This window comes from Stegostoma tigrinum, chromosome 34 (genome assembly GCF_030684315.1).
Source record: "Stegostoma tigrinum isolate sSteTig4 chromosome 34, sSteTig4.hap1, whole genome shotgun sequence".
Lineage (NCBI taxonomy): Eukaryota > Metazoa > Chordata > Chondrichthyes > Orectolobiformes > Stegostomatidae > Stegostoma > Stegostoma tigrinum.
The window spans coordinates 2899016-2925283 of NC_081387.1; the positions used below are offsets into that span (position 1 = coordinate 2899016).

The 26268-nt window shown below is 42.3% G+C and overlaps 1 protein-coding gene across 5 annotated transcripts; it reads left to right on the forward strand.

Moving 5' to 3' along the window:
* Positions 1 to 1594: 1594 nt before the first annotated feature.
* LOC125446389 (zinc finger protein 271-like) lies at positions 1595 to 26268 on the forward strand. 5 transcript variants are annotated; one of them, XM_048519932.2, is made up of 2 exons: positions 1595 to 1637; positions 19466 to 26268. In XM_048519932.2, the coding sequence occupies exon 2, from the start codon at positions 19929 to 19931 to the stop codon at positions 20778 to 20780; it is 852 nt and encodes a 283-aa protein (XP_048375889.1). In that variant the 5' UTR covers positions 1595 to 1637; positions 19466 to 19928; the 3' UTR covers positions 20781 to 26268. The 5 variants fall into 5 exon arrangements, with proteins under 5 accessions (XP_048375889.1, XP_048375890.1, XP_048375891.1 ...); XM_048519933.2 differs by having other exon boundaries at positions 1615 to 1637; positions 19469 to 26268; XM_048519934.2 differs by lacking the exon at positions 1595 to 1637 and adding an exon at positions 2117 to 2136.

Below are 26268 nucleotides of genomic sequence, written 5' to 3' on the forward strand. Positions count from 1 at the left end.
GGGTGCTGTTGTTGTCACACTAGAGGATGCACAGATTGGACATGTCGTACAGGGAGTGGGAGGGGTATTTGAGGTGGTTCTCGACTGGAAGGTGTTGTCGTTTGTCACAGAGTGCAGGTGGTCTACAAAGTGGTCTCCGAGCCTCCGCTTGGTCTCCCTGATGTAGAGGAGGCCCCATCAGGAACAGCCAGTGCAATAGATCACATTAGGGGTTGTGCAAGTGGACATCTGTCTGATGTGGAAGGTTTGTTTGGGGCCTGGGATGGAGGTGAGGGGGAGGTGTAGGGGCAGGTGTAGCACCTCTTGCGGTTGCAGGGAAAGTTGCCGGGGGTTCTGGGGCTATTGGGAAATGTGGAGCAGACAAGGGAGTCGCAGAGCGAGCAGACCCTCTGGAAGGCAGCTAAGGGTGGGGAGGGAAATATATCCTTCGTAGTGGGATCAGTTTGCAGGTGGCAGAGAATGATGCGTTGAATCTGGAGGTTAATGGGGTGATACGTGAGGACAAGGGGGATTCTGTCTCTGCTTTTATTGGGGGGAGGGGGCGTGAGGACAGAGGCGTGGGAAATTCAAGAGGCGTAGTCGAGGGCTTCCTGAAGGAGGGAAGCTGCGGTCCCTGAAATGCAAGGACATCTGGGATGTTTGGGAGTGGAACACCACATCTTGGAAGCAGATGAGGCGGAGGCAGAGGAATTGGGAGTGGGGGATCATATTCTTGCAAAGGTGGGTGAGAGGAGGTGTAGTTTCGGTAGCTGTGGGAGTTGATCAGCTTGAAACGGATATCAGTTTTGAGACGATCATCAGAGATGGAGACAGAGAGGTCCAGGAAGAAAGAGAATTCTGAGATGATCCAGGTGAACTTGAGGTTGGGGTGGAACATATTAATAAAGTTTATGAACTGTTCGAGATCTTCATGGGAGCACGAGGCGATGTTAATACAGTCATCGACGTAGCAGAGGAAGAGATGGGGGATAGTGCAAGTGTAGCAGCAGAAGAGGGACTGTTACATGAATCCGACAAAGAGGCAGGCATAGCTTGAGCCCATGCAGGTTCCCATGGCCAGCCCCTTAGTCTGTAGGAATTCGGAGGAGTTGAAGGAGAAGTTGTTAAGGGAACTGAAGGACCAGCACCTCATGTTCCACCTTGGGAGCTGACAAACTAATGGTCTCAATTTCCCAGCTTCAAAATCTACTCATCCCAAGGCGAACCCTCTCTCTCATCCCCGCCTCCTTGGCCTATCCGTCTTCTCTCCTACATGACCGCTCCTCCCACCTCACTGACCAATCCCCAACACCCCCTCCTTCTCTCACTTATCACCATCCCCCCTACCTTCCCCAGCCCAACCCCCGTCTCTATTTATTTGAGCCCCCTTCTCCTCCCCTATTTCTGAAGAAGGGAGCCGACTTGAAATGCCAACTTTGCAGCTCCCCTGATGTTGTCTGACCTACTGGTTCCTCCACCTCCGCACTGTGTTATCTCAGACTCTAGTATTACCTCTCTGGAAACTCATGTTGCTGCAGAAATACTTGGATTGGCTGTGAGAGACGTCAATCAGAGAGCCCACCCACTCTGCCCATTCTCTCTTCCTCTTCCAGCGCTGGTTCACTTCCTCTAGGGACTGAAAACCAAGTGAGGAGATGGTGAGTGAAGGAGCAGCTTTTATACAAATTGTATCCCATAATATCCACACCAGTCTTCAGGCAGTCTGACTGTCCTGTGGGTAATCAGGGGTGGAAATGTCCCTTATGCTGTGTGAGAAGATCCAGCTGAGAGAGCTGTTTACTCGGTGTTTTGTGCTGAACTGTTTGACTGGAGCTGTGTGTTGGATATTGAGTGTGTTTATTGGAAACATTTCCCTCCTGATTTCCAGGCCGAGATTTGTTGATGGCTCATTCCTAAATATGAGAAAGTGTGGTGTAATTATCTGGGAGTGCAGAGTGGCTGAAGAGTTTTACTGATTTCCAAATATTGAGTTCTGTATAGTTTGGGAGCTGATTGTTGTGCAGGGATCTGTGAATTGTCTCTGGAGTAAAATCCTGCGATTTCCTTACTAGCTGCATTTTAGGTTTAACATCCACAGCAACCCTTCCCTCTCAAGCTTCATGCTACACAGGGATACTTCAGCATCACTTTCTGAAGGTGAGTTATAAATGGGCAACAATGCTGATCTTGTCAGTGATAGCCACATTCTGTGAACCTGTGATTAAAACTGGGAAATCAGCTGATTTGCAAAGAAGGAGAGGGAGTTGGTGAAAATCATATTTTCTTTTCCTGTTTTACAGAAGAATTGCACAATACTACATAAGAGAATAGACACCATAGATAGATCCTGACATTACCCAATAAATAACTGCACAACTGTGGGAAGACAGTGAGTCCATTCACAGCATTGCTTAACACAGAGAAATTGGGCAGTGAAACCATCAGCTGGAAATCAGGCGGGTCAGGGGACCTTTGACGTATCACCAGATCTGAAACTAGTCAGTGGTGTGGAGCCTTCAACACAGCTGATCTTTCTGAAGGTTTGGCTGTGAATGATCAGTCAGGGTGAGGCTAGGAAGAACTGTTGAGTGGCTTCAAGTGTGGTAAGAGCTTCAAGCATTTTCATGAAACAGTGACTCATTACTACAAGTGAGCAGCTGTTCAACTGTGAGGCGTGTAGGCTGAAAGGCTGTCTTAACACAAAAGGTGCTTTTGTTACAAATCTACTAAAACAAAACTGCTAATATAATAGTGGATAGTCTCAACTGCAAGTGACCTTTTGCAAAGTCACTTCCATTCATGAAACACTCATGCACTCATTCTGGGGAGTAATAGTTCAAATCTGGGATATGTAACCAAGATTTCCCATGATCATTCTCATGAATGACCAACACATTCACATGGGGATAAAATATTCACGTGAGGTTTGTGACAAATCATTCTCAGTGTCATCAATCCTCCTCAGGTATCAAATCATTCACACAGGGAAGAAGCCAGTCATGTGCAGACAGTGTGGTAAATTGTTCTCCCAGTCATCAAAACTCTACATACACCAACTTGTCCACACAGGGGAGAAACTATTACAGTGTGGGGTTTGTGACGAATCATTTTCGCAATCAGGATACCTCCATGTATATCAATGTATCCATGCAGAGGAGAAACCCTTCCATTGTGAGGTGTGTGACAGATCATTCTCCCATTCAGGATATCTGCACAAACACTAATGTGTCCACAGGGGAGAGAAACCCTTTCCATGTCGAGCATGTGACAAATCATTCTCATAGTCAGTTTAGCTCTACATACACCATTGTATTCACTTAGGGGGGAAACTGTTTAAACGTGAGGTGTTTGACAGATCATTCCCCACATCATCGAAACTCCTGCTCCATCAGAGGATTCAAATAGGGGACAAACCATTCAGGTGTGAGTTCTGGCACAAATCATTCACACAGGAGGAACCCTCGGTATACACCAATGCATCCACAAAGGACACTTTCTGATGTGAGGTCTGTGACAAATCATTCTCACAGTCAGGAAACCTCCACACACCTACTAACCTTATCTGAATCTAAACATCCTACAATTTCAACAATGCATTCTTTTATAATTTCCACATAGCTAAATTGATTACCTCTTCTGCCAAGTATTCCAGTGCTATTTTATAAGTTTCTTCAGTGATGTCAGTCCCTTGTCCTGATGTTGTTTTAAATACTTGCTGCTGCTTTTGATCTATCATTTTCTTAAGTGCAGACTTTAGGGGTTCTCCTTCCAGTTTAGCATATTTGTGGTGCTCATGAGTTGCATAACGCTGATGCGCTTTGTGTTTCTTCACTATTGCAATTATGGTGTGGCAGAGCAAACACATCATTTTATCTTTCACAGCAACTATGTCATATTGCAATTCCCATTCTTCATTGAATACCCTGTTCTCTTCCTTTAATGCTCTTTTCTTAGATTTTGACATGACTGGGTTACCAGTAAAAAAGTGTTTTTAAATGGTACACACATTTCAAAAGGTGGATTGAGTATTTGCGGACAAATAGGCAGGAGGCCGCAACTAGTGCCTAAAAGGCCCATGTGAGGCATGTGACAAGTCATTCTCATGGTCAGGAAGCCTTCACACACACCAACACACAGAAGAAAAAGTGAGAGATTTGTAATAACTCATTCTCAACTGTTGTGAAGTTGGATAAGAGTACTTGTGGATTGAGAGGCAAGAAGTTAGAATTTGGTGTTTGTAAAATGCTAGAGGGGAAAGTATTGCATGGTCCCTTTAAAGATGATATGCTTTTTCTGTGTGTAGAGATTTAAATTGGATGTTTGTGAGCAGCAGCTTGAAAGTTTGCTAGCATACAGAGAGGACCTGAATTGAAACATTTTGTTTCAAAAGGCTGTACAGTTAGCAGGTCAAATAGCAGTATTTTATTTTACCAAGACAGTAGGCTTTTGAATTTAGCCAGTCAATTTGAACCAGACACTTAGATACCAAAACCTATTAGACTTAAGTATGATGGTTTTGACAGCATAGGACCAATCCTATTGTAAAGAAATATTGATAAGTCATCAAGGGTATAAAAAGAAGGGGGCATTTGGAGAAAGCCCAGAGCCAGCTGCCATCTGCCAGACCTAATGTCCCTCAGCTTTCAAGAGAATTGCTGGCTCTCACATTCTTCTTTGTCTTAAGGAAAGCACTGTCTAAATACCAGTGGTACCAATGGCACAGCTAGATAATATTTCTGACAGAAGAATCAACAGAAAAGATGCAGAACATTCCAGAAGACACGTAATCTAGCTGTAATTTTGAGAGACTAAATACTTTCTTTTATATAGGTGGGATTTGTATTTATTGGAACAGCATGCCATTAGAATCTTGCTTTATTCGGGCATAGTTGGCAGTTAGAAGGGGTTTTTCAGTTTGTTAAAGCTTCAGTTAATTTGTTCACTGTTAGAGTTAGTTAAGTAAATTGGTACTTGTTGACTTTAAAGTGAGTGTCAGGAAGTTATTTCACCACTTTAAGTTGCTGAACGACAGGTTACACCATGTTTCACATTCCTTTTAGAAATTGAGGTGAAGTGCTCCTGTTTTGGTGCTTTGGTTTTAGTTCTCGGAGTAGGGAGTCAACCTCCACTTTATAACACATTGAGGGCTCATCGCCTGGGATTTGGACAGATACGGACAAATTTGGACAGATTTGAACAGATTTAGGGTATGAAAGGTCCCAGCAAATTTAAACAGACTTGGGAGCTAGTGTCCTAGATCTTTAAAAAGAACTTAAGTGAGAAGTAGAAAATCTGTTTAATTTCGGTAACATATTGGTTAAATCAAAAGTGGGGAAATGGCTCATAACATTACTAAAGACGTTCAGGGGGTCAAGGATGCTTCCCAGATTTGCTAAGAAAATTTAGAAAGCTAGAAAGAGGTGACGCTTTTTGAATTAGCAAACAGGCTAAAAATTGGTTTTAACTTGAAATAATAAGAAAGCTGAAATTGTAGCCAAGTTAGCCAAGCATTTAGATATTTTGGTGAAACAGTCAAATACAATGGAACGAAAAAGTATAAAATTGCAAATGAGACAACTGGAGTTAGAGGACAGAGAAAGGAAAATTTCTCAAAATGTTAACAAGACATTGTAGAGATAGATGCACAGGAACATCTAAAAACTTCCTAAAGCAGGATGAAAGACTGGGTAGATAGACATGCAATGGCCAGAATTTTTATATCTGGAGATCAAATTTTGGTAATGTTGTCTTTACAAGGTGAGCCATTCAAAATAAAAATCAGTGATTCAGGGAACATAATTAATTGATACTCCTGATTGTAGGAGAAAGAACTGATTGTCTTCTCCACATTAGTACTGTTTAACATATTGACATGACACAATGAGGATGTACATGTGTATGAAGTAGTGTATTAGAGGAAGATGTAAGAAAAAAAAGAATCAAAGAGAATTAGACAATTTCCAAAGTGAACTTCCTACTATTGGTTGAACAAATTTGTAAGTATTAGAGAATTGAGACACTGTACCTTCATATCTGGAGAAAATTTGAGAGATATAGTGAGATTTCTCAGAAAATACAAAGTTTGCAAAGGTACACTTGGATGTACCACATTAACTAAATATGACATGGATGTACCTAATTTGGACCCAGTAAAACAAAACCCAAATCAGTTACTCCCAGAGAAACAAACCAAAGTAACGAAGGTAATTTAGTATCAATTGACCAAACCAAGCCAGAGTAATCAGACTTCTTCCGCAGTCTTAGTTTCCAGACCAGAAGGTTTAATAAGATTATGTGAAGACTATAGGAATATAAATGCAGCCACAAGGATGGATTCATATTCTCTTACCAGACTGAAAGATTGTATTGGTAGGGATAATAGTGTGTCTTTCTTATTAAAAATTGATTTTTAACTGGATATTGGCAAGTACCGCTGGCACGCAAGCTAGGAAAATTTCAGTGTTTCACCGAATGTATTATATCTATTTTGAATTATGCCACTTGGGTTTAAGAACATGCAAGCCACATTTCAATAATTAGAAAGTAGAGCTATTGCTGAAGGGCTGAATTGGGTACTTTACTTGCATGACAGCGCAATATAAGGTACTACATGGAAGGAATGTATGGAATGGTTAGGAAACTTATTTACACAATTACAATCAGCCGAGTTGATGTTAATTCTAGCAGAAAGTGAATTTGCAAAAGCCAAGGTGATATATTTTAGACATGCTGTACAACGACAGGTGTCACCCATAATGGCAAAGGTTAAAGCTCTAACTTTCTCACCCCAAATGGAGAGAATTAGGTTTTTGGGAAATATGTGGATTTTATCAAATGTCTGTGCGTAATTTTAGTGCAGTAGGGATGCCTTTGACTAATTTGCTACAAAAACAAATGAAGATGGTATAGTCTACAGAATGCCAAGCTGTCTTTGGCAAGTTAAAAGCAATTTTAATGAATGAACCTGTATTAACAGCACCGAACTTTAACAAACCACTTAAATTAGATGTAAATGCTAGTGACTTTGGAATTGGAGCAGTACTCTTATGGGATGACTAGATTGGAATGGAAGAGCCCATGCTTATTTTTCAAAGAAATTGAACAGGCATCAACAGAAGTACTCAAACAACCGAAGAGGAACCATCATCAATATTAACAGCTTTTCATAACTTCAAATTTTAGATTTTAGAGGTGGACACTTTGAAACTGCCATTTTTTCAGACCATATTCCCCTGTGATTCGTGGAAGAATTTAATGGTAAGATTCCAAGGTTGTTCAGGAGCTTAGATCTGCAGGTATTTAACAAAAAAATTGCATATATTTCTGGGCAAGGTAATGTATTTGCTGATGCCTTACCTAGAATATAAGCCATCATCAACTTAAGAATGTGACCAAGAAAGTTGAATCGTGAACAAGAATCCAGCAGGAGGAAGAATGAATGGCTGAGAGGTTTGTGTTTCATTTGACATTAGGGAGAGAATTATCTTTAAGAATTGATGTTATAGTCCTTCAGCCAGTCATTCAATGCAAGTGAAAGCTGCTTCTTGTTCTGCGCCTCAATATTACTGAACATTCTGTGTGAGAAGCTCAGTTTTCACTCAAAATTGTCCTCTGATAGAACCTTCTTTTATGTGTCTCACAATCTGATTTTTTCCTGAAACAATTGGCCTGATGGTGGGAGAGGTTTAAGACAGACAATGCTTTGGAATGATACCTTCCCTGTGTAAGCACTGGAGGCTAAACAACACAGACAACACTCCGTGCACGTGAAACACATGACCTGGCTCTGAGTCTGTGCGGAGATGCTGGTATATAGTAGGAGAGGAGCAGCAGGTGAAACAATCCTGACACATGTCATACGGTAAGGGTTTGGTCTCCCATGTAGGCTCACTAATGTTCTAGTTCAACCTACAACAGTGAAATAGCTTTATTACAGAATTCACTCTGAAAGGGTTTCTCCCTTGTGAGCACATTAACGGACCAGGAGATACACTGACTGAATAACAACATTGCATCTGAAGAATTTCTCCCATGTGTGAATCTGAACTGGTTCAGAAGAAGAGTTGTATTGGACTGCTGAGTTTCTCCAGCATTTTCTGTTTTTATTTTAGATTTCCAGCATCCACAGTATTTTGCTTTTATTTTAGTCTTTACTCAACTTCGTTTACTCCACATAATATCAAGAAATGGACCATAGTATGAAAGGGTTAAAAAGAATCTTGCACAGTTATTTTAAAAAGTGAAATAAATGCCAAGTATTAGTTGCTAGCTGTGAATAAAATACAAGTACACAAAACTGCAGGAAGTCAGTTCAAACAATAAGGGATTGATTGTACCTTACCCTTGACTCTCATGCCATGTTGCCTATGAGACAGCAAAGAAGTGATAATCTTGAAAGAAGTCATTCAAACAGCAGGGATATTGAGCAGGGGAGGCTAATTGATATACACAAGTTAGATGTAAATTGCTATGTTAAAAACAATTGTTGCCAGAAGTAAGATTAGATTTGGTAGGCTGTACCTGCATTCACTCCAGTTATATATTTAAGTAGATATTATATATATATATATATATATATGTAGATTTGGGTGCCTTTGTTGTGATTGGCTAGTTATATGCACAATTCAAAATTAATCAATAATATTGATTGGGTTGAGATAATTTTCCAGCTTTGAATTGGTGCATACTGATTTCTTGTCACTGAATTCAAAAGTATAACTGACTTCGTAATCCTTTGCTCGAGGTCTGCAGCGTGTCATGGCCTAACTTTCTGGGATCCTTACTGTAGCATGCAAAAGAGCCATTATAAACACTAAAGATCTCTGTCTAGTCAGTCTCAATTGATAGGGGAAAGAGGATAACTGATAGCTATCAGGCTCTGGAAATGCCTGCAACAGTGTATAACTTAGCTATGGTAGCAAAGAGTCAAGATCTGGCACCTACCAGGAGGATGGACCGAGTCCGCAGGGACACCATGTACAAGGACCTGGGAAATGGGGGAAAGGGCGTACCGAACGCCACCCTCGCCCTGATGGCTACCTTTGGTGCGGCTGCATCAAGCTGTGCATAGATCCTCAGTAAGCAAACACCATGTGTCACTACTTACTGAGGTTCTGCCTGTCCCCGGTGTTGCGAAGGATGGGCCTGGCCTCGTTGCCGGGGAACGTTCTGAGTAGTTGGACCGTCCCATACCACCTGTTCTTCGTAGAGAAATTTTTGAAAGGAAACACCTTTGACCACAAGGCCGTCAGGCAGTGGTCAGCACGTAGTATCCTCGAGACCCTTCGGGAAAGGAGAGGGTGGATCCCATCGTGTGGTTCCCCACGCAGCCTGCCAAAGTCATTTGGCAGAATGCCTCATCGCCAGAACTTTCAACCAAGCACAAGGACCTTGCTTGGCTGGCGGTGAGAGGGGCTCTGCCAGTGAGATCCTTTATGCACGCCCGGAATCTCTGCGCCACCGCATGCTGCCCTCGAGGCGGCTGCGGGGAGGACGAGACTGTCAATCACCTCCTTCTGGAGTGTGCCTATGCGCAGGAGGTCTGGAGGGGGATGCAGTGGTATTTGTCGAGGTTCGTCCCGAGCAGCTCCATGACGCGGGACTCCATGCTCTACGGGCTGTTTCCCGGAAGGCACACCGAGACCGACATCAACTACGCCTGGAGGACCATCAATGCGGTGAAAGATGCTCTTTGGTCTGCCCGCAACTTGCTGGTCTTCCAGCTGAGAGAACTGACCCCAACCAAGTTTTGCAGACTGGCACACTCTGAGGTCCAGGACTACGTGCTGAGGGACGTGCTAAAGCTTGGGGCAGCCACCGCCAAGGCGTGGTGGGGAAAGACCACCGTATGAAACCCCTCGTCCAGAATAGAAACAAGGGCCCTATCTGGTAACTGGGCCCAGCTGGCGCCTTCCCCAACTGGTCAGGGGGCCAACGGGGACTGTGCGGGGAGATGACTGCCAGGTTTTTTTCTTTTTTTTCCTTTGTTTTGTTTTTTTTTCTTTTAGTTGGTGTACGTACCCCCTGGGTAACCTGGAGCGGCTTGCATGACTGGGTAGGTGTATAAATATGTTTTTTTTGTACATTCTATGAATAAATTATATTTTTTCAAATAAAAGAAAAGATCTGGCACCTACCGGAGAATTGCTCAGATATCTTTTGTCCAGATCTTTCACAAACTCAGTCTGTCCAAAAACACCCTTCAGCTGATCAAGTGCACAGTGAAATTTAGCCACTTCTCGGGGAATAGGATTGGGGGGTGGGGTGAGGAGAAGGATGGGGAAAGAAAAGGACGAGAGTGAAGGTGCTGGATTGATTACACTCACATGGTATTGAAGGTCACCTGAGAAGTCTCACATTGCTCCCTGAACAGAAAGCAATTTCCATCCTTCATCTCATGTGTGATGGCTGTCTGAGACGACTCCTTGTGAACCCGTTCAAACTGGATCATCTCACAATGCTTTCATTGTCAGGAACTCGGGCATCACACCTATATTCGGAGAAGGTGAGACGAGGTCCATCTCTTCCTTCCGTGGCTGATGTCACCATTCAATGCAGCACAGACTAAGGCAGAGATATTGTTTATTCTCACCATCTCTTTCCGGGGCAGTTCACAGAGAGAAGTGAATGGGATATCTTGAGAGAGCTATTTCAGGAGAGGCAAATCTACCGGTGGAGGAAGTAGATGAGGTGAATGTTAAGCTGAGAAATTACAGTTGAGGGGATGTGAATCTTCACAACAAGCAAACTCATTATAGGCCAGGGATGTCACATATCAACTCATGGGACTGACAGTCACAAAATGAATCCCATCTCACTACCCTGTTACAGTGGAACTCCTCCAGCATCTTATCAATCTGTAAGCTCCCTTGTGTGCCATTCCCTCCTGTGCATGTGCCATCCTATCAATGCACATCTTTGTCTTGGATGCAGGAGGTCTTCCTCTTGTGTTCTGCTGTAAAACACATCCCACACTGATGTTGTCAATTTGAAAGCCCCCGAAAATGAAGAATGCTATTCCCCCGCGATAAATCTCTTGTCAAACATTTACCAGGGGAACTGAGACAGCAGCTGCAATAAGTGAGGTTTTATTTAGATGGAGCAATGACAAGTTTAAATCTCCACCTGATCTGCTGCTCAAAGTCACCTCCATTTCACCGGTCAGTTTCACAATCTTCAGGAAACTCATGTTGCTGCAGAAATATTTGGATTGACTGTGAGAGACGTCAGAGAGCCCACCCACTCTGCCCATTCTCTCCTCTTCCTCTTCCAGAGCTGGTTCACTTCCTACAGGGACTGAAAACCAAGTGAGGAGATGGTGAGTGAAGGAGCAGCTTTTATACAAATTGTATCCCATAATATCCACACCAATCTTCAGGCAGTCTGACTGTCCTGTGGGTAATCAGGGGTGGAAATGTCCCTTATGCTGTGTGAGAAGATCCAGCTGAGAGAGCTGTTTACTCGGTGCTTTGTGCTGAACTGTTTGACTGGAGCTGTGTGTTGGATATTGAGTGTGTTTATTGGAAACATTTCCCTTCTGATTTCCAGCCTGAGTTTTGTTGATGGATAATTCCTGAATATGAGAAGGTGAGATGTGATTATCTGGAAGGTGCAGAGTGTCTGAAGATTCTTGCTGATTTCCTGTTGCTCTGCGTTTGTGTGTGTGTGTTGGGAGCTGGTTATTATCCTGTGGAATGGGAATGATTAGCTATGTCAATGTGTTGGAAATTGGATGTTGTCTGGCCTTTCAAATCGCTCCAAGTCCTCCTCCTCACTGTCCTCCCAAGCCATAGCTCTGTAATTTCCTCAGAAAACAGAGATTTGCATTAATATTGAGCAGTTCATAACCACCAGATGCCTCAAAGGTAATTTCAGCCAATGAAGTACCTTTGAAATGTAATCACTGTTGAAATGAGTTGTTTTGTATAACTACTCCAGATATTAATGCTGGTGATCACTGTGACCAGTTGAAGAACTTGGTCAGTGCTCGGAACTGAGATTCTGCTTTGAAATTGAGTGAGGAAGAGATAAATGGAATCTGATTTGGAGAGAAATATCTGATACATTGCTTTATCCTGTTCCCTGATCATTCAGCTGTCAAGTGGGACTGAACTGGCTCATGAAGACTATGTACTTAAGTTTGTCTGTTGCAGAGAGGCTGAGCTAACCTGGAGAATGATCAGTGAAGAAGTTTGGAAAGCATATGGAAGAGATTTACCAAATTACTTCCAGGAATTAGAATAACGGGGAGAGATTGAGTTGCGAAAAATCATGAATGAAGTCTGAGCTAGGCTGTGAGGTTGTGGTGGAATGAAATCCTGTTGCTGCTGGTGGCTCACTGCAGCTCATGGACACCAAGTTTTGGAATCTGTCTTTGGTCTACTTCCCTCATGATGATGAACACAGTGAAGGAGACGTTCATCAGTTGGGACGGAAGTGGTAGTTTTCCTTGAACATGTTTGATCTGTAGCCATTGGACCCCATGGAGACAAGATTGAGAATTTCCCCCACCACCGGTGAGATGGGTCATTCCCAGGGATGGCGATAAAGGAGATATGATTCAGAGGGTATCACTGTACCTTACCAGTCTGTGGACAGCTTTCCTCATTTGGGGATCTGTTCTCAACCCATAATAGTTTTGCCCACTGCTGCAGCTGACAGCTGAATTTGACTGATAGCTGAAGATGTGCAGGCTGAGTGAGTACAGTGTAACTGATTTCCCAGGATAAACCAGAACCCCTCCAATCAGGTGCACTGAAGCAATGTTTTCCTCAGCTTATAACACTTATAACTCAGTGTGTCTTCAAATAATTATAGCTTACAAAGGAGAAATTTCAGAATCTAGTGAAGTAACATTTCTCCTGAGTGATTTTTATGTCAAACATCAACTCTAACATGAAAAGATACAATGGTGGGAAAGTTGTCCTGGCACTGTATTTGTAATGCAAAGGCCCAGTTCAGTACTCTGGGAACAGGAGTTTACATCCCACCTGTAAGAATGGAAATCTGCTATTCATCTCTTGTTGGCTTATTTGTGACTCCAGACCCACAGCAATGTTGTTGGCTCTTAAGTGACCTCTGAAATGGCTTTGCAAGCCTACCAGTTCAAGGACAATTCAGAATGTGCAACACTTGCTGGTCTTGCCATTGACAGCCACATTCAATAAAAATAAAAAACTGAAACTACATTGACTTGTTCTAGAACATAGAACATAGAACAGTACAGCACAGAACAGGCCCTTCAGCCCACAATGTTGTGCCGACCATTGATCCTCATGTATGCACCCTCAAATTTCTGTGACCATATACATGTCCAGCAGTCTCTTAAATGACCCCAATGACCTTGCTTCCACAACTGCTGCTGGCAACGCATTCCATGCTCTCACAACTCTCTGCGTAAAGAACCTGCCTCTGACATCCCCTCTATACTTTCCACCAACCAGCTTAAAACTATGACCCCTCGTGCTAGCCATTTCTGCCCTGGGAAATAGTCTCTGGCTATCAACTCTATCTATGCCTCTCATTATCTTGTATACCTCAATTAGGTCCCCTCTCCTCCTCCTTTTCTCCAATGAAAAGAGACCGAGCTCAGTCAACCTCTCTTCATAAGATAAGCCCTCCAGTCCAGGCAGCATCCTGGTAAACCTCCTCTGAACCCTCTCCAAAGCATCCACATCTTTCCTATAATAGGGCGCCCAGAACTGGACGCAGTATTCCAAGTGCGGTCTAACCAAAGTTTTATAGAGCTGCAACAAGATCTCACGACTCTTAAACTCAATCCCCCTGTTAATGAAAGCCAAAACACCATATGCTTTCTTAACAACCCTGTCCACTTGGGTGGCCATTTTAAGGGATCTATGTATCTGCACACCAAGATCCCTCTGTTCCTCCACGCTGCCAAGAATCCTATCCTTAATCCTGTACTCAGCTTTCAAATTCGACCTTCCAAAATGCATCACCTCACATTTATCCAGGTTGAACTCCATCTGCCACCTCTCAGCCCATCTCTGCATCCTGTCAATGTCCCGCTGCAGCCTACAACAGCCCTCTACACTGTCAACGACACCTCCGACCTTTGTGTCGTCTGCAAACTTGCTGACCCATCCTTCAATTCCCTCGTCCAAGTCATTAATAAAAATTACAAACAGTAGAGGCCCAAGGACAGAGCCCTGTGGAACTCCACTCACCACTGACTTCCAGGCAGAATATTTTCCTTCTACTACCACTCGCTGTCTTCTGTTGGCCAGCCAATTCTGTATCCAAGCAGCTAAGTTCCCCTGTATCCCATTCCTCCTGACCTTCTGAATGAGCCTACCATGGGGAACCTTATCAAATGCCTTACTGAAGTCCATACACACCACGTCCACAGCTCGACCCTCATCAACTTTTCTAGTCACATCCTCAAAAAACTCTAAGGTTTGTAAGGCATGACCTACCCCTCACAAAGCCGTGTTGACTGTATTTGATCAAGCCATGCTCTTCCAGATGGTCATAAATCTTATCCCTCAGAATCCTTTCTAACACCTTGCAGACGACAGACGTGAGACTTACCGGTCTATAATTGCCGGGGATTTCCATATTTCCTTTCTTGAAGAGAGGAATTACATTTGCCTCTCTCCAGTCCTCAGGTATGACTCCAGTGGAGAGCGAGGATGCAAAGATCTTCGCAAGTGGCGAAGCAATTGCATTTCTCGCTTCCCAAAGCAGCCGAGGACAAATGTGATCCGGGCCTGGCGACTTGTCAATCTTAATGTTTGACAAAATTTTCAGCACATCAGCTTCGTCTATCTCTATCCATTCCAGCATGCACACCTGCTCTTCAAAGGTTTCATTCACTACAAAGTTGGTTTCTTTCGTAAAGACAGAAGCAAAAAACTCATTTAGGGCTTCCCCTACCTCCTCAGGCTCCACACACAAGTTCCCTATGCTATCCCTGATCGGCCCTACTCTTTCTTTGACCATTCTCTTATTCCTCACGTAAGTGTAAAATGCCTTTGTGTTTTCCCGGATTCCTTCTGCCAAGCCTTTCTCGTGCCCCCTCCTGGCTCTCCTCAGACCATTTTTGAGCTCCTTCCTTGCCTGCATGTAATCCTCTCTAGCTGAACTTGACCCTAGCTTCCTCCACCTTATGTAAGCTACCTTCTTCCTTTTCACTAGAAGCTCCACCACTCTCGTCATCCAAGGTTCCTTAATCTTACCCCTTCTTGCCTGTCTCAGAGGGACATATTTACTCATCACTCCCAACAACTGTTCCTTAAACCGTCTCCACATGTCTATAGTTCCCTTACCATGGAACAACTGCTCCCAGTCCATGCTTCCTAACTCATGTCTAATCGCATCATAGTTTCCTCTTCCCCAATTAAATATCCTCCCATTCTGCCTAATCCTCTCCTTCTCCATAGCTATGTAGAATGTGAGGCAGTAATGGTCACTATCACCAAAATGCTCTCCCACCACAAAATCTGATACCTGCCCCGGCTCGTTTCCGAGCACCAAGTCTAGAATGGCCTCTCCCTTCGTCGGCCTGTCAACGTACTGCGTTAGGAAACCCTCCTGAACACACCTTACAAAAACAGCTCCATTCAAAGCTTCTGCTCGAAGGAGGTTCCAATCAATATTAGGAAAGTTAAAGTCACCCATTACAACAACCCTACTGCGTGTACACTTTTCCAAAATCTGTCGACCTATGCTTTCTTCAATCTCCCTGCTGCTATTGGGGGGCCTGTAGTAAACCCCTAACGAGGTGACTACTCCCTTGCTGTTCCTAATTTCCACCCATACTGACTCAGTAGGCAGATCTTCCTCGACAAAGGAAGCTTCTGTAGCTGTGATACCCTCTCTGCTTAGTAGTGCTACACCCCCTCCTCTTTTTTCCCCCCTCCCTATTCTTTTTAAATGTTCTAAACCCTGGAACATCCAGCAACCATTCCTGCCCATGAGAAACCCATGTCTCTGTTATGGCCACAACATCATAGCACCAGGTACTGATCCATGCTCTAAGTTCATCACTTTTATTCCTGATACTCCTTGCATTAAAGCAAACACACTTTAACCGATCCCTTGGTTCCTTCCCAGGAAAATCCTTCCCACTAGCTGGTCTACCCCTTGCTACTGCCTCGCCTGCATCAACGCTCACCTCTGGTATACAGCTCAGGTTCCCACCCCCCTGCCATACTAGTTTAAACCCTCTCGAACTAATCATACAATGTTTTTCTAAGTACATTGTTAAGATTTTCAGAGAACACAGTAACTCTGAAGACATAAATTGCATTTATTTCAGTGCATGGGGTCTTACAGGTAACTCAGGGCATGTTTGGGAACATGGAATCATAGCTATTATGGAAACTTGGCTGAAGGATGGACAGAACTGGCAGCTCAGTATTCCAGGTTTCAGATGCTAAAGGAAGTATAGAAAGAGAGGCAACAGAGGAGGGGAGTGACTTTTTTGATTAAGGAAAACATTACTGCTGAACTGGATAAGGTATTTCTGAAAAATCATCCAAAGAAAATAAACAGGTTGAAATTAGAAATAAAAAAGAAATGATCACCTTCATGGGATTGTACTATAGACCACCAATTGTCAGGGGAAAATTCAGGAACAAATATATAGAGAGATCTCAGATATATATGTAAGAATAATAAGGTTACAATAGTGGGTGATTTTAATTTTCCAAACATTGACTGGGACTACCACAGTGTTAAAGGTTTCAATGGTGAAGAATTTGTAAAATGTGTTCAAGAAAATTTTCTTTATCAATATTTTAAATGTTTCTTTTGGAGAAGGAGCAAAACTTGACCTTGTCTTGGGTGATAAGACAACACAAATGACTGAAGTGATAGGGGAATGTTTTGGATCTAGCAACCATAATTCTATTTGTTTTAAAATAGGAATGGAAAAGGATAAGCCTTCCATAACATTAAATTTTTTAATTGAAGTAGGACAAGTTTTAATTGTTTGCGAGAGAGTAGGGCCCCTTAAAGATCAAAGAGGTTGTCATTGTGTTGAACCTCAGGACATGGGAGAGGTATTAAATGGATATTTTGAATCAGTTTTTACCATGGAGAAAGAAATGGAGACTAGAGATCTCAGGGAAATAAATATGGATGCTTTGAAAACAGTTCCCATTACAGAAGGGGAATTGCTGGAGGTCTTAGAAAATATAACAGGACCTGATCTGGTGTATCCCAAGACATTGTGGGAAGTCAGGGAGAAATACTTGTATCATCTACACTATAGGTGAGATGCCAGATGAGTGGAGAGTGGCTAACGTTGTTCCTTTGTTTAATAAGGGATGTAGGGAGAAGCCTGGGAACTACAGTTCTGAGAGTCTGACTTGGGTGATGTATAAGCGATTGGAAGTCATTCAGAACGATAGGATTTATATGCATTTGAAGAAGCAAGGGGTAATCAGGAATAGTCAGCATGGTTTTGTGCAAGGGAAATTATGCCTCTTGAACTTGGTTGAGCTCTTTGAAGAAGTAACCAAGAAGATTGATGAGGGCAGAACAGTAGACACTATCTACTTGGACTTTAGTAAAGCTTTTGATAAGGTTCTGCATGGCAGACAATCTAGTAAGATTAGATCACATGGGATTCAAGGTAAGCTTGTCAATGCGACACAAAATTGGCTTAATGGCAGGAGACAGTGAGACCTGTGACCAGTGGTGTTCCACAAAGATCAGTGCTGAGTCCACTTTTGTTTGTAATTTATATAAGTGATTTGGATGAGCATACAGAAGGCATGGTTATTAAGTTTGTGGAGGACACTAAAATTGGTGTTATAATAGACTGTGAAGAAAGTTATCTAAGATTACAGAAAGACCTTGATTAATTTGGTCAATGGGCCAAAAAGTGGTAGATGGAGTTTCATTTGGAGAAATGAGAGATATTGCATTTTGGTAAAACAAACAAGAGCAGGACTTGTACAGTTAAAAGTAGGACCTTTGGTAGTATAAAAAGCAGAGGTCCTTAGGGTACATAATTCTTTGAAGTTTGCCTCTCATATAGATAAGATCAAAAAGGCATTTGGCATGCTTGCCTTCATTGCTCAGACCTTAGAGTATAAGAGTTGGGACATTATGTTGACGTTGTACGGGATGTTGGTGAGGCCTTATCTGGAGTACTATTTCTAATTCTGGTTGCCCTGTTATAGGAAGGATATTAAGCTGGAGAGGGCTCAGAAGGGATTTACCAGAATTTGACTGGGAATAAGGGTTTGAGTTAGAAGGAGAAGCTGGCTAGGCTGGGACTTGTTTCATTGGAGCATACGCGGTTCAGGGAAGACTTCATAGAGGTTTCTAAAATCATGAGGGGCAAAGGGAAGGCGAATGGCAGGTATCTTTTTCCCTAGAGTGGAGGATTTCAAGAGTAGGGAGCATATTTTTAAGGTAAAGGATGAAAGATTTAAAAAAGGCGGGTAATTTTTTTACACAGAAAATGGCTTATGTGTGGAATGAATTTCCAGAGGAAGTGATGTATGTGAGTATAGTTACAACATTTGAAAGACATTTAGACAAGAACATGAATGAGAAATGTTTCGAGGCCTTGCACAGGCAGGTAGGTAAGGGCTAGTTTAGTCTGAAATTATGATCGACATAGACTGGTTGGACTGAAGGGTCTGTTGCCATGTTGCAATTAATAAATTCACCATTTCCCCAATAATTGATATTTGGGTGACTATCTGCAGGTAGCTCCTTTAGATTCCAAGAGTGTAGGCTGTCAGGTCCTGGGAATTTATCAGATTTTACTCCCTTCAGTTTCTCTAATACTTCTCCTCTGTTGATATTAATTTCCTCACATTTTAGCCCCTACGTTACTGTCCATGTCCTGAATTAAACTTGTCTTCTGCTATGAAAACAAATCCAAAGCATTATGTTATGTCTTATTCCCCACAATATTTTCTCTCTATCTTTGCTTATAAGGGACCGATGTTTATTTGAGACACTCTGTTTCTGTTTATTTACATATAAATGCTTTTACAATCTGTTATTACAGTTTTGGCTAATTTAGTCTCAAATTCTACTTTTTTTAAACTTTTAATCAAATCTTTAGTAGTCCTTTGCGTTTTCAAAATACACTCCCAAACTGGTTACTTTTTCCATTATAAGCCTCTTCCTTTCATCTTAATACTATCCTGAACTTCCTATGTGTTTGCTTGCTGAGATTTTGTTTCTCAATGGAAATCACACTTGTTGAGCAATTTGGGTTGTTTCTTTAAATATTTTTCGTTGCTCGGTTACATCCATACTTCTGAATCTATTTATCCATTTAACCTGAGAAATGACCTCCCTTGTACAACAGAATTGGCATGACATTGAAGGTTGTGTTTGTAAGAAGTCACTCTCAAACTGAAGCTAGAACTCAAAGATATTATGATCACTATTTTGCCAAAGTTCTTTGACTGTGACATGACTAACTAACCTGCTTCATAATTTTGCAGATAGATCCTAACCATCACCTATCATGTTTCCTTTCCCTATTTTACAGCAGGAATACACCAAACTACACCAAAGAGTACAAAGGGGATAGATACCGCAGATAGATCCTGACCATCACCCAAGGAACAACTGCACGACCCTGGGAAGACATCACTCCTTCACAGCATTGGTCAACATAGAGAAGGTTGGGCAGTGAAACCATCATCTGGAAATTGGTCAGGTCAGGAGAGCTTTGACATATCATCAGATCTCAAAACTCGTCAGTGGTGTGGAGTCTTCCATCAGAACCAACCTTTCTGAAAATTTGGCTGTGGGTGGTTGGAAGAAGTGTGATTGGCTCCAAGTGTAATGAAAGCTTCAATCGTTCATCAAGTCTCTCAAATCACTAACTCTTTCTGAAAGGTGAGAAGCTGCTAAAGTGTAAGGTAAGTGAGGAGGGTTCCACAGGCACATAAAGTCTCCTAATACTCAAGGTGTATCTGTGGAACAACTGTTAACGTAAGTACAGCTACATGGAACCAAAACCCTTCAAGTGTGAGGTGTGTGATCGAGCTTTTGGACAATCATCAACACTTGTGAATCACCGACGCATTCACACAGGGGAGAAACCATTCAAATGTGAAGTATGTAACCAGAGCTTTGCCCAGTTATCGGGCCTCGTGAATCACCGGCCCATTCACACAGGGGAGAAACCATTCAGGTGCGAGGTTTGTGGCAAATCATTCTCACAGTCATCGACACTGCTCGTGCATCAACGTGTTCACACAGGGGAGAAACCATTCCGGTGTGAGGTGTGTATCAAATCATTCTCTGATTCATCGACCCTCCGCAGACACCAACGCATTCACACGGGGGAGAAACCATTCAATTGTGAGGTGTGTAACAAATCATTTTCAACATCCTCAGACCTCCGTATACACCAACGCATTCACACAGGAGAGAGACCATTTATATGCAAGCTATGTGAGAAATCATTCTCATCATCATCAGACCTCCACGTACATCAACGCATTCACACAGGGGAGAAGCCATTCAGATGTGAAGTCTGTAACAAATCATTCTCACAGTCAGGAAATCTCCGTACACACCAACGCACCCACACAGGTGAGAAACTGTTCAAGTGTAAGGTGTGTGACAGATCATTCTCTGACTCAACAAGGCTCCTGCTTCACCAGAGGATCCACACAGGGGAGAAACCATTCACTTGCGAGGTGTGTAATAAATCATTCTCTGTATCATCAAGCCTCCGTGTACACCAACGCATTCATACAGGGGAGAAACCATTCACATGCGAGGTGTGCAACAAATCGTTCACCAGGTCATGGAACCTCCTGTTCCATCAAAGGATCCACACAGGAGAGTGACAGGTTTGTCATGGAACTTTCATGAGATCTTTGACTATCCATGGCACCGCAGGATTCACACAGGGGAGAAACTCTTCAGGTACAATGTGTGTGACAAGCTTTCACACAGTCAACGTATCTCTTCTCCATCAGCACACTCACCCAGAAGAGAAATCGTCTCACAATAACTTGTGTAATGAAGCCTTCACACAGTTTATGGACCTTGTGGAGCATCAGTGAACCCACACAGGAATGACCTACCATATTTTTGTCACTCTGTCCTCAGAATGTATGAACTTTTACACAGTCTCTCAGTGCAGGGTGTTCAGTGGGACTGGGACGCAGAACAAGAAGCAGCTTTCACTCCCATCAAACACCTAGTGATGACATCACCAGTGCTGAGGGATTATGATGTCGACAATGGAACCACCCTGCAGTGTGATGTCAGTGACACAGGACTTGGAGTAATCCCCATGCAGTGAGGGCAACCAGATCATTTACACTAACTTGAAAACACTACACAGATGAAGAAAGTGAGGCTGGATATTGTCTTTATTTGTGAGGAGTTCAATGTGTATATGTTTGGGAAAGAGAAAGTAATGGTGGAGTCTGACCACAAGCCATTTCAAAACATCATTGTATCTGCTTCAGAGCATTTGCACATGGAGATTTTGTTTGGAAATAAAGTACACTCAAGAAAAGCATATGTCCATCACTGACATGCTGTTGAGAGCTACTTACTGTTTCAAGTTTCTGATGCTTGTACAGAGCATGAAACCTTCCCGATTTACTACAAGAAAAATCAGTGCAACGTGCTGTGGAATTATGAACCCAGCAGTGACATGGAGACATCTTCTGGTCTCCAGATTATTGGAGTCCAGAGGTAAGGTATTGGAGCCACTCACAGTGAATCCATGAGAATTATCAGGGAAATTAAACATCCAACAAGGAATTCCCCAGCTTCCAGAATCCTCTGAGTGGTCTCCAACTCCAAGACATCAGACAGTCACAAGTATTGACCTGGATAGTTACCCAGGAAATCTTAGACAAGAAGAAACCTTGTCCAACTACTGGGTGCCTATGCAGCTTACCCACCAGAACTAACTCTGACCTCTTGACCACCCCACTAACAAAACCCTCTCCCTTACTAAGGCCTGGCCAGAGAGCACCACCACCATAACAGACTCAACCTGTCCCGCCCCTACTATCCCAAAATTAACAAATTCCCAACCTGACAATCTCTCCTTACCCAACCTAACTAATTCTGAACCAAACAAACCCCTTCAACTCACTCAGCTGCTGACCTATCGACCTGCCATCCCAATCTTCTGATTCTCTTCACTGCTCTCTGTGTGGATTCCTGCTCTGATTCTCTTTACTTCTGTCTGTATAGATTCTAGTAATAGGAGAGTTCTTTTGGCTGCTGCTTCAGAAGTTATGCCAGAAAGTTGACATCTGCATAAGTGGGGAGTTTTCTCTCTGTTCAGTGTCAAAAATAGAGGTTCTGACTTAGGATTTGGGGTGAATCTGACAGATTTAGCAAACTATCCAACAAGTTGCAACTCTTCAAATGTTACAAAACGTTATGCTGAAAGTATGGCCTGAAACCATCAAAGGCATCCTTGTTACTGTAAGAGAGAATTGGACAAATAGACACAAACAGATTGCCAAAGATAGCATCTTGTGCAAAACGTGCAGGGTTATTATGCCTAAAGAGATGAGAATAGAACAGTATTTAAAACTCAAATTGCTCCAATTATTTCTGGAGCAACATGAGAAATATTTGACAGATTTCTAGTGTGAGAACAGCATTCTTCATCCTCGGAAGCTTTCAAACTGACAATATCAGTGTGGGATGTTTAGCCCCAGATGTGTTTTAGAGCAGATCAGAAGAGGAAGACCCCCAGCAACCAAGGTAGTGATGTCATGCAGTGGTGGGATTATCACATATACAGGAGGTGGGGTCACAGAAGGGAATCAAACAGGATAGAGAAATACAGAAGAGGAGGGAGGATGGAGCAATTTGCTTTGCTCTGTTCTCCTCCTCCTCCATCTGTCCTTCCTTCTCAATCTTCTTCCTATTTTTCACTCATCTCTCTCTTCTCTCTCAAACTCCGCCATTACAATAATGAGGAATGGTGAGAAATTGCACAATTTTAAACTCTATCATGAATGTAAAAGGTAAGCAGAAACTCTATTCAGTATTATTAAGGCAACAATGTTATTATGACTAGATTTAACTATTTATCCTGTTATGTGACACAAGTCTATGGGACTTGCTGAATTAATTGCTGGCCAAGCATGTACACTGCTGATGAGGGTTGTTGATGTTGTCTGATGTGCCCACTCTACTGTACCAGCTCTCAGACATTTCCTCCTAGCTCCCTCTGGACCATTGGCCGAGCACTATTCCTCAACTGGTGTTTACTGATCTCATCTCATCTGGAGATCTTCCCTCCACAGCTTTCTACCAAATAGTTCCCAACTCCAAAGAGCCCTTCTTCCCACAATCCATGAACAAGACTAATCCAACAGACTCATCATTTCAATCTTTTCCTGCCCCAATAAACTTTCCTCTTCTTATCTGCAGTCTATTCGTCTCTCCCCCTTGTCCAGTCTCTTCCCCCTCAGCCAATTTCTTCCACTCGCATTTGTGATTCTTCTGAAACTTAGTATTGGTTCCAAAATTTCTAATTTGTTTGCCCCAGCAGTCTCTCTTCAACATGGACTATAAAATCCCTCACTTGTCCATCCTCCAGCAGAATCATCTGAAGGCTGTGCACTTCCTTCTTGAAAAGAGGCCTGAACAATTTCCCTGTCCATCGCCCTCCACCTGGTTGAGCTCCTACTTACTTCGAATATTTTCTCCTTTAACTTGTCTCATATTCTCCAAGTAAAAGGTGTAGCGATGAGTATCTACCTGAATCCCATTGTGCAACTCTCTTTCACGGGTATGTGGAACATTCCTTCTTCCAGTCCTACTCGGACCCCCTCCTATAACTCTTTTTCTGATATAGTGAAGCCTCCTGGTCTCAGCTAGAATTAGAAAAATTCATTGGTTTTGCTTCCAGTATCCATTTTTCTCCATCTTCATCTGGCCCTACTCTGACTCTACCCCTACTTTTCCTTGACATTTCCATTTTTTGGGGATAGGCTGTCCATTAGTATCTATTACAAACCCATCAACACCCACTTGATTATATTTCATCACAATCTTCCTGTAAGGACTCCTGTAATGGCTACTTGCTGAAAGTGTTAACACTTGCCCTTTTACCTTTTCCCTTCTCACTGCTCCACGCCCCAAACACACCTTGCAGATGATGCAGCAATTTATTTTAACTGCAAGTGTTTTGTGAACCAGCACCTGTGGAACCACGCGTGTGCCGTTTGATCAAATGTTCCAGTTGATCAAGAGGTCCATATAGTCAATGTAAAACACATGAAAATCATAGAAGCATAATGCAAGGAGTATACACATCACTCTTATACTTTGTTTACAGCATAAATCCATAATAATGCAACTTTCCTTAAATTTGCTGGTAAACAGCATTCTCACTCACACCCTCAATTGACTACTTGGGCATCACAGACATCGCAATAATACAATGAACTGCCAGTATTGAGGTACATAATTTTTGTCATTTGATGGAGTGTGGGTTCATAAGGTGCCATTAAAATAAAGTTTGCTGCACTTCTTTTAATCGAGTCTACTCAATGCTGACAATGCAGTTTACATGGTGAGACTAAACACCTGGTCAGTGACCACTTAGAGGAGCACCTCACTATCTGTGACAATGACCCTAACCTTTCAGTCACTATTTCAGTACATCATCCCATACTAACATTTCTGTGTCATTGTGGAATGCTGCAATTTTCCAGCAAGACCTTGTGCAAACTGGAGGAATAGCACATCATGTTCTGCTTTGGAACTTTACAGCCTTTAGGAGTCAACAACTTCAGCCATGAACTCTGTCCTCTATTTTGATTATAAGCCACCCCCTCTGCCGCAGAATCTTGTTTGCTGTCAGCATTGCTGACCTATTTTTAACTGTTCACACATAGCATTTTCTGCATCAATATTACTTCTCTACCATTAAAATTCCCTTTGCCGTTTGCTGTGAGCATTCTCAGTATCTGTTCCATTCATTCCTCCTTCCACTTTGTCAAAAACATAAAACCACACATATTCCAGCTCCTATCAGTTCTGGACAAGACTCATATTGGATTCAGAACATTAACTGCCTCTTTCTGTACAGTGCAGTCAGACCAGCAGAAGTTGTTGAACATTTGTTTTTTTTATTTTATATGTCGACTTGATTCATGAATATGATTGACTATTTTGTGCCTCAGAAAAGTCTTGAGTATAATTTGAAGAGCTGTCTCAAATACAGACAATCAGCAGAAACTCAGCACTCTCACTATTCCTGTCCAGTGCCATTTCTGTGTTTGGAACCAGCTTCCTGGCTGATGTTTAATAAACTGATGCTGAAGATCGATAAAGTTCAATTCACACTTAATGTTACTGACACTTAAAATTCCGAATACTGCCACTTTCAACCAGGTTACACTGATAAACCTGCACCCAAAACATAGCACAAACTCTTGACTGTAATTGGTATGCTTGTGCTTGTTGCAAATTTGTCCAAAGGCTTTACTAAAGCAAATATTTTTTAAGTGCGTTTGACAATAGAAGCAGTTATTTTTAAGGGTGGTATATCATGATCTGATTTGTTTCATGATCAATGCAGTGTGTAAACATCCACTGGATAATTTTCTGAGACTTAAGATATATTTTAAATTCTCATTTCATCGACTTTTAGCCCAGAGAATTTTTCATCTTAGTAATTTATGTGCTATTTTTTCTTAGTATTTTGTCCTGGCTTTTGTACTTAGTTCCTCAGTTGTAGATGGTTCATGGTGGTCTTGTATGTGGGGAATGGACAAAAGCACAGCTGAAGAGAAGAAGGAAACAATGACTGAAGATATCTACAGCCTTGTGATCACTATTAGTAGACAAGAGTCAAAAAGATGTGTTTTTCTTATTCCAACATCTGCAAGACCTTGTTATTTTCCAACTAAATCTGACAAGATCAGAACTGAGATTATTCACCTTTACGAAGGCCTTTGATAATAAGTGCTGACAATATTTAACTAACTGATGAATCTACAAAAAATCTGCTTTAATGTGGGAGAAAGCCACAAGATTGGCAGGGGCAAAGGGGAATACCACTGGCAACAATCCTAGGTCAGAGGGGATTTAATAAAATTATGTGCTATTGTCATCTGATGTCCTGAAGGGGTGTGAACATTGGTCTGAGTGACATACTTCACACGATAACCATCAGGAGATTGTCAGGGGAAGTGGTCTGGTTAATCACTCAGGTCGTGAAAGGGTTTCATTTAACAGTTTGACCATCTAAGGACTGACCCTTGTCACAGAAGAAGGCCAGTTTTGTAAGTTTACTTGTAGCAGCTCTATATACATATACATGTGGACATATACTCAATA